Below are 9,438 nucleotides of genomic sequence, written 5' to 3' on the forward strand. Positions count from 1 at the left end.
AGATTGGATCGCGAGAAGTGCCAAGCAGTGCAAGACCTCAAGACGGTCGAGCAGAAATTTACAGATTTAAAATCCGACACCGATGTGAGAAAGTGGGTACCCGAAGTGGAGGACCAAAAGAGGGGAAGTGTAAAAGGACTTAGGTAGAAAGGGGAGTGACCCTTGGGCTCTCCTACCCCCCGAAAATTTGACGAACGGGAGAGGGGGGGAGGGGGGTTTTCATGGCATGAAGAAGAAAAAATGGCACCTTCTGTAGACGACGTGATTTGGAGGCGGGGCTATGCCACCTCAATATACCCATACAATCTGATCTCACCAGCCTAATGCTTGATTCCTTCACTCTCCATTGTCGTTCTCTGCTCCTCCAATGGCTGTCCAGTTGTTGTTGAGTTATTGTTTCAGTCTTTCTCTCTCCTCTCTCTCTCCTCTCTATCACAAGGAACTTTTAATCATTTCCTACATAGGAAAAAAAAGGAAAATCACTATCAATACCCTAGTTAAAAATACACATAAGTAAGGAAAGTAAATAATAGGGAAAGTGAAACATTTCCTAGTTAGAGAAACTAAGAAATTCCATACAAAGGGATTTTTCCTATGTAGGGAATTTCGTATGGAATTCCCTAGTTTCTCTAACTAGGAAATCTTCCATTTTTCCTATTATTTACTTTTCCTACTTAAGTGTAATTTTAACTAGGGAATTGATAATAAATTCTCTTTTTTTTATTTCTTATGTAGAAAATTTTTCCTATGTTTCCCTACATAGGGAAATTTCCCTACATATGATAATTTTTCAAAATAGGAAATTTATTATCTGATTCTAAATTTTCTCCAACTTGAAAAATAGACATGTATCAGTATGTTCACTATAGAAACAATGCAATAGATTGGTCATATTACATTTGTGGGCAAGATAGGAACAAGGAATGATACTCAGATCTTATATAGAGAGTCTATGCAACCATGGGCCATCATACATCACCTTTAACTCTTGCCTCTTCTATACATAATGATACACAAATGCATGTGTTGCAACAATGAAATTCACCCTCAAGTAGAATAGTTGTAAGGTCATTATCAGTGTAATGTATCACATTAACCACACTAATCGGAAATTGATCACAATGTTGGATCGTTAGTACCAGTGCCAAAATCAACCCAACCCTAAGGGCTACCCAAAAAAGTCTAGTTGATTTGTTCAATGAAGACATACTCTCATGGGCGAAAGACCACATTACCAAGGCAAGTTGGGTTCATTTGAAAGTAGCCCTTATTCAAAACTTTACACTACAGAATTTGACACAATCTTTACATAATTTTCCATGATTTTATAAAAAAGAGAATATTACTCATTTACTTGATGACATATTGATTCACACCAAGACTTGAAATCAGCATCTTCGTGCACTTTAACAAGTTCTCCATCGTTTGTAAGAAATTAACCTGCAAATCCAATTCACAATATGTAGATGGAGAACATCCTTAAAATTTTTGAATTGTATAATTTCTAATGTATGAATACAAACTAGCGTTCCGCACGTGCTTCACGCGCACGGAATGCTAGGCCACTTCGCAGCAACTTTGCTGCCTCGAAGCAACAAGTAAAGTAGATGTGCTATCACACGGCAACTTCGCTCAACAATCCATTTCTCATCTTTCTATTTCCTCTTTTTTCTCTCTCCCCCCTCCAAATTTCATATGTATAATTCTCTCTCTCTCTCTCTCTCTCTCTCTCTCTCTACCTTCCATTTTAGTTTATTTTTTCTCCTCTCTTGGTTCTCTCTCCCTTTTTTCTCTCCCCGCTTTTCTTCTCTCTCTCTCTTTATTCTCTTCCCTCTCCCTCTCTTTTTTCCTTTTTTTTTCTTCTTCTCTCTCTATCTCTTCATTCTCTTTTTAAATTTTTTCTTCTCTCTCTCTCTCTCTCTCTCTCTCCTCCTCTCCTTTCTTCCTTCCTCTCTTTTTCGAAAAATATTTAAATTTTAAAGACTTTTCTCTTTTCTCTTTTTTCATATCTCTCTTCATCTTTCTTCTTCTTGTTCTTCTTCCCTCTTTCTTTCTCTCTCTCTCTCTTCCCCCTCTCCTCTCTTTTCCTTCTCTCTCTTTATCCTTTTTTTCTCTTTAATTTTTTTTCCTTTCTTTTAAATTTTATATTTCCTCTCCATAATTCTCTCTTTTTATTTTCTCTCATTTTCTTCTGTATGTCTCATCTCTCCTCTCTTTTACTTTTTTCTTTTTCTCTCCCTCTTAAATTTTATATTTCCTCTCTATAATTCTCTTTCTCTCTGTTTCCCCTCTCTCCCTCCCTCTCCTCTTCTTTCTTTTTTACTCTTTATATATTTCTCTCTTTATTTTAATTTTTTTAAATTTCTTTTTCTTTTTCTCTTTAATTTTTTTCCTTTCTTTTAAATGTTATCTTTCCTCTCTCTACAATTCTCTCTCTGTGTTCAAATTCTCTCTTCTTATTATTTTCTTCTCTATCTCTCTCCTCCCCTCTCTCCTCTCTTTTCCTTTTTTCTCTCACAAATTTTATATTTTATCTCTTTATAATTTTTTTTCTTTCTTTTAAATTTTATCTTTCCTCTCTATATAATTCTCTCACTATGTTCAAATTCTTTCTCTTCTTTTCATTTTCTCTCTTAAATTTTATATTTCCTCTCTATAATTCTCTTTCTCTCTATTCCGTCTCTCTCTCCCTCTCTTCTCTTTTTTCTTTTTTACTATTTGTATCTCTCTCTCTCTCTCTCTCTCTCTCTCTCTCTCTCTCTCTCTCTCTCAGATTAAACTTTTAAATGTAAACTTTTTGTTTAATTAAAATGATTAAACTTTTAAATGTAAACTTTTTGTTTAATTAAAATGAGAGAGAGAGAGTGTGAGAGTGAGAGTGAGAGAGAACCTAAGCCCTACACATGAGAGAGAGAGGGGGGAGGGGGTTTTAATTTTAAAAAGGAAGGTGGAAAGGAGGGGGGAAGGGGGGAAGGGGAGGCTTTAATGGAAAAAAGGAAGAGGAAGAGAAAATGAGATATTACACGTGAGAAAGAGGGAAGGGGAAGGGGAGTGAGGTTTGGAAAAGGGGGTAGGTTCGGAAAGCCCTCTGGAAGTTTGGGGCTTTCCGAACCTATAGCGAAAATAATATAGTAGTAAGATAAATCCATAAAAAAGTATTAGCAATTGAGATCTCAAGAGCTTCTTGTTTCAATATCAATCGCAAGAAGCTGCAATGATTTTTTAGATTAGTTGCAAGTGCCACTAAAATGATTTCTTGCACTAGTTGCAAGTGCCATTAAATTTATTCCTCGTGTCAGTACCATCACATAACCTTTAAAGACCTTGTTAAAACAAGAAAACAAAAAGAAACAAACAAAAGAGTATCACACAACATTCCAAATATTAAAGACAAGCATTGGCAACATCAATTACTCAAGTGCCCACATTTCAAGAAACCATTTCTACTTGACATGGATGCATCAAATACAAGGCTAGGAGCAGTCTTGTTATAGCAAGGAATAGACAACCAAAGGCAACCAATTTGATTTAGTGATGACCAAATTCTACATCAACTATTTTGGACTTCTATTGTAGATCTTCATCTACTGGTGGCTACCCTACTAACAATGACATCTGTCCATTGTTGACCAACTTTGCACACTCTCAATGCTACATTTTGATCTCATTCGGGCCACCCACCTGCTCGACATCATTTGCAAGCTGTCAGCTTTATTCCAACCCATGTATTTTGTTATTTGGAGGCCTTCATCTGTTGTCACAACTTTATTTTCAACACAGGTAGGTTTCCCAGCTCCTACACCATCTCCGAGTGTTAATGTCATCATCCAATCAGCAAACTCTGCATTTTGCGCTCATTGGATTTTATATCCAACATTGTTAGACATCTATGGACTGTTGTTGCTACTATGTCTTGGGAAAGACATCTCTTCAAATGGCGCATCTTCTTAAACACTTGTAAGCCACTGATTTTCCAGTGGTGTAAGCATTGATTGATGGCAAAGCTTTACTAAGAGACCTATACTGTAATCACAGAGCATTGATTGGTAAAGCTCCAAGGTCTTGAATCTGTTGGTGAAGTGTTTGAAACAGCTAGATTTACAAAGTTGAAATAGAACTGCCCATTAAGAGAAAACCTCTAGAGACAGAGCCTTATTGATGACCTTAGTGTGGCCTCTCCTTGAAGTATTTACATATATTTTCTACCAATGCATGTACTAACTAACACTAGCTTTAATTTATTTCAAATTGAAACAATCCAAAGCACAAACCATTCTCTCACTTATAATTACTACACCATCATGCAATCCCTTACTCCTCTATTCCTCTTCTTCACTCATGCGACATAAGCTAAAATGCTCACCCTTTTCATTGCTGCTATTGAAAATCAAATTGCCTATGCTCCTGATGATTCCTCCTGCATGGAATGCTCCTCTTTATCATCTCTTCTGATAGTACCCGTTGAGGATATCAGCTCCTCCAGTAGGCTCCATTGCTTTGACAATGGAGTCCATTGCCCCAATTAAGGAAAGTAGCAACACCTCTTTCTGCTCCTCTGGCATGAATCTGACCTAGCCAAGTCAGGAATAGTTTTTGAATGTGAATAACTATAATCTGAACTGGCCAAGTCATGAATTTGACTAAGCACTTATCTAAGATATAAAGTGCATGCCAAACACTTCTCCACTACTTAGGCCATCAATGTGTACATCACTAATATATGAATCTCTTATGATATCATGAAGAAGTGTCTATACATCTTGGAAAAGGAATTCAAACATTTCATACGTCAAACCAAGAAGAAAGCTGCTGCACAACCAGACTTCAGCTTGCGTATTTACAAGATCCCTCCTCACCACATATCAATCGGTCAGTCCAAATAATGTAGAGCTCACAAACACCAAAATTTCACTCAGGCATAGTTCAATGGTAGCATTTTTCAAGTAAGTTGGATGGCAAGGGACCATGGAATGCTTGCCATAGTCTCCACCAAAGCACAGATTGTAGTTGCCTTGCTTGGCTTTATGAAATCTTGGTCTTCATGTATTATGGTACATATCACTGAGACCCATTTCTCCCAAGCATTGCTTCTTGCACACAGGTCTGAACCAGTACATACTCCACTTTCTTAAAATCGACATCTGTTGAGAGCACCTCTCTCTCACATTTTGTGACCCTGACATTTCGTAATCCTTCTGGGATCTGGCAAAGCATTCTACGCTAGATTTGAGTTCTTTCAAGAGTGCAACATCACATCGTCTCCAAGGCTATTTTATGGATCTCGTTCTAGCATCCAATGTCCTCCGTCTCTCGTTATTTTCATGCTGCTAATGCCATTGCTTCCAACTATAAATGTCTTGAAAGCTCACAGCAAACTTAGCGCAGCTCGACGCAATCCAGTCTCTCTGTATAGTGACCTCTCCCACTTCCCTTGCATTCACGACCCTCCTCAATCTCTATCCTTGATGGTTGCCTCTTTCCCTATATTTGATGTTGCAGTCGCCCTCACTTCCTGAAGCTCCCTCCATCTTCCAGCTGGTCAGCCCCAAGCATATCTGAAAAATGCACTGCATGTTTCACCGCCCCCCCACACTAGCTATGGCTTTATCCCCTTTAGTTTTGATGGAATTCTTTATCCTAGCCATGGCGTGTTCAGCATTACCTCAGAGTGCTTCCCCATTGTCGAAGGCATCCCCTTAACGCATGCCTGCTGTTGAATGCGCCTGCAAGATACAGGTGGCCCCTTAATTCCTTCGTACGCACCATCATTAAACTGGTAGTCATCCCTATCTCGAAACCTTCCTTCCATGGCATTGAGAAATCCATCTGTCTTCATAGTTTCCCTGTCCGCGGCCTATTCTCAACCTGCTTCCTCATATTTGACGCGGCCCATTAATCACCTACTTTCCCACTTTCTAAGGCTTTATCCCCTTTAGCATAAAGCACCAAGAGAAAAAGATACAAACACAACCTTGGAAGAATAAGAGTAGAGTGTTGAGAATGCAAGGATAGATTAAGGCTTGTTAGATTTAGTTATTATTCAACCAAAACCTTACTCGCAAAGCATGCTAAGCTAATGATGTAAGAAATAATTATTAATTTCATGAGACGTTTTCCAAAACTTGAATATATCAAGTCACCAAGAGGTGAAGAGAAGTAAGGGATACAAATTCTATTCTAAGGAGATGGAAAGGTTAACTTTGGGGTGACTCCTGTGTGACCTCCATCATTATTTAACTGCTTTCCTTTTGTCCTTAATACTCTTGTTTATGCTTTGCATTGTCTTGTTATCAACTAAGTGCATGAACTTGTGATGTTGTACAAACACACCTTCTCCTTTGCTCCCAATCTCTCTTGAGCCTCCACCACATTTCCAACATGGTATCAAAGCTTTTGGCTTTCAATTCTTCGTGTGGAAAAGATTGGAGTTGAGCTATTGTGTTTTACTTCATTATTGTTTCATGTGTTTCTATGTTTTCTATTTTTTATTTGTTCATGCATGTTATTGACTATTAATATTTGCATATTTTGATCCTTTTAACCTGCATTCTTTTGGATGAGAACTTCACACCTTGTGTTGATTGCTACTAGATGCATTAGTGCACAAAATGTTTGTCCTAATAAACCCTTACATATTATGCTCTGTTCTTTGGATCTGAATTTGACACCTTCTGTTTGATAGCTACTAGATGCATTAGTGTGCAAAACACATGTCCTAATAACATGACATTGAAATACTTGTGTGTGGGGCTCTCCCACACAACCACTTTTTAGGTGATAGTGTTTGTATTTGATTTGCATTTGCCTTTACTAGCTACCATGATACCTATGAGAATGACGTGTGGATATGCATTAGTTAGTATCGATTGGCGTGTGGTGGCATCATGCCTCTAGCATCAAATGTTAGTGATTTGAAAAAGTTTGTACATTACATTAAGCTTTTCTTTTGTGAGTTTTGGGGCTATTATTTTATGCAATCTAATGTTTACTTTTCTTTGAGTGATTCAAGTGTTGCAACATCTCCAACATGGCTACTCTGTGTCAAATCCAAAAGATACATTTGATGACAATAGCTATTCTCATTAAAGGTAAAAGTAAAGTTATGAATTGTGTGCAAGAAATTGTGGAACCATTGTTTCAAGTGGAGAACCTAAGCTAAAGCACCACAAATAGATAACGAAGAGTCAAGAAGAGGAATTTTCAGAGTCACTTGAAGGGTGGGAGGAGAGGGATATCAAGGCTTTTTCTATATTTTTTCCTATTTCTTTGTCAAAGTTCGTGATTTATCACTTTACATACATCAAAACATGACAAAATGAACCCTTCCATCTATGCAATGGAAGCTTTACCTAAAAGTAGGGGATGGGGTGTTTGAATGATGCGATTTGGGTGTGTTTATTACTGATTTTGCTTGTGCATATCATGATATAGGGTTTGTTGTATTTTAATTAAGAGGATAGTAGCATGAGCCTTGTCTCGATGCTATCCTTATATCGCCGCAACGAGTTAGTAAATGAGCATTGGAAAGCCCGATTGTGCACGACATGTTTCTGATTGAAAATTATGTTTGAGCACTTTAGGATCATCCACATTTGCATGTGTATATCAACCATGGTATCAGAATACAAAGAACTAGATGCATAGCACATGTTTTCCGTTATGATGGCCTACGCTTGAGTGTGTGAGACATCCTAAGTTGGAGGCTAGTTGATTGTTTTCTTGGGGAAATTTTTGGTAAGGACACATGGTATCTCCTAGAATACATTCAAAATGAAGAGTGGAGCTTGTATTGTGTGTACTTTATGTTGCAGCATCACATCTTAGGGCCAATCCTCGAGGTGTAGAAGAGTCGCAGTGGAGCTGTAGGAGTCAGCTAAGATGTGCCTCCCTATGTTTGTACTACAAGGTATTATGCCTATATGTTATGGGATCTCCCTCTGAGGAGAAGGGATAGTAAACGTTGGACTATGACCTAATACAAAGGCATAATCGACATTAGCATTTAGCGTAGAGTGTCTTAAACGCTCCTGGCCCATGAGGTCATGTGGTGGGGTTAATTGTTGTGTGTATGAGGTCCGACTAGTGCCATAGCTAGTGCCAGCTCATTTTAGGTCCCATCAGTGGTGCACTTTTCGGGAGCCACCAATAAGTAGTGGTTCCAAATCTAGGGTCTCTAGGGACCAAAGAGTCGATTTATGTCCTTTGACAAGAATTGTCAAGCCGAAATACAAAAAGAGGAACATGCTCATAGGGCTAGACGGAGGGGTGAGATTATAAGGCGTTATTCTTCTCAAAGGAGCAACTCAATACGAATAAGCGGCAGCGGTTCTAATAATCTAAGTGTCACAAGTAGCCCTTTGAGTGTAAGTGGAAGTCTTAGTACTTCCCCTCTTCTAGTCAATCAACCCACTTTAAGTGGGGGTGTAGTTTTACCTACACAAACTCTTGTTGTCAATCTGGTTGTAGCCATGGCACAACCCATTGTAATTCTAGTAGGGACATTAGATTTACCGGCATTAGGAGTAGCTTTGCCCATCTTCCATGGGTTAGCTGAAGAAGATGGAGAACTCCATATTAATGAGTTAAAAATACTCATGCTCAACTATCGAATCCAAGATGGACACTTAATGATGTTCTTCAACATGACATTAAAAAGAAGGGCAACAATATGGTATAATGGTCTAGAGGCTAGAACCATAACTAGCATCGACCAATTCTTCACGGCTTTCCGTAGAGAGTTTTCCCGTGAGAGGGGTGGACAGTATTGGTTATGTGTCTTGAATGTAACACACCAAGAGCCAAATGAGAGTGTCCAGGCCCATGCCAAGAAACTAAAGCAAGTTATTCGCAAACTTAATACTTATATCCCCATTCCACCAGCTGCACAGTTGTAATATTTTCTACATTGATTAGATTTCAATTGAGTAGTGTCGCTTTGACTGACATTGACACTACTATTACCCAAGTAGAAGGAGTAGAGTCGCACTTGCAAGCGGCTTATGCAGCAAGGATAAATTGAAATGGAAATAATTTGTCACTGACCAACGGGAGTTAAGGGGACCCCATGTCAAATGCGAATAGAAGAGGGAGTATCATGTCAAATTTTCCTATGTTACCAACTCCTCCTAGCCTATGTCAAATGGAAGAGGGAGTATCACATGGCCCCACTGAATGGTGGAGGCCAAACAACAAATCGGAATGTTGTCCCATTAAGTTAGCGATCGATTCCCAATCAAGTTTTTAGGCCGATGGGACAACACACAGACAATCACGGCTATGAATCAAGTGCCTCAAATGTCCTTGGTGAAGTTAAGGATATAATGAAACATTACACTGACATGATTAGTGAACAGTATAGGCAAATAGCTATGGATATAAATTTCCTTAAGAAGTAGTAGAATTTGATAGGGAGTCGACACCCTAAAGAGGGTGACCCCT

General features: G+C 38.6%; 1 protein-coding gene across 4 annotated transcripts; it reads right to left on the reverse strand.

Moving 5' to 3' along the window:
- Positions 1 to 3,124: 3,124 nt before the first annotated feature.
- Positions 3,125 to 5,930, reverse strand: LOC148017280 (uncharacterized). 4 transcript variants are annotated; one of them, XM_087662698.1, is made up of 2 exons: positions 5,663 to 5,930; positions 3,125 to 4,023 (listed from the first exon to the last, which is right to left on the reverse strand). In XM_087662698.1, exons 1-2 carry the CDS (start codon positions 5,834 to 5,836, stop codon positions 3,931 to 3,933), a joined length of 267 nt encoding a protein of 88 aa, XP_087518824.1. In that variant the 5' UTR covers positions 5,837 to 5,930; the 3' UTR covers positions 3,125 to 3,930. The 4 variants fall into 4 exon arrangements, with proteins under 4 accessions (XP_087518824.1, XP_087518823.1, XP_087518820.1 ...); XM_087662697.1 differs by having other exon boundaries at positions 3,125 to 4,566; XM_087662694.1 differs by having other exon boundaries at positions 3,125 to 4,571.
- Positions 5,931 to 9,438: the final 3,508 nt, after the last annotated feature.

Source organism: Lygodium microphyllum, chromosome 22 (genome assembly GCF_053477565.2).
Source record: "Lygodium microphyllum isolate KBCC chromosome 22, Lygodium_microphyllum_v1.1.10, whole genome shotgun sequence".
In the NCBI taxonomy this organism is placed as follows: domain Eukaryota; kingdom Viridiplantae; phylum Streptophyta; class Polypodiopsida; order Schizaeales; family Lygodiaceae; genus Lygodium; species Lygodium microphyllum.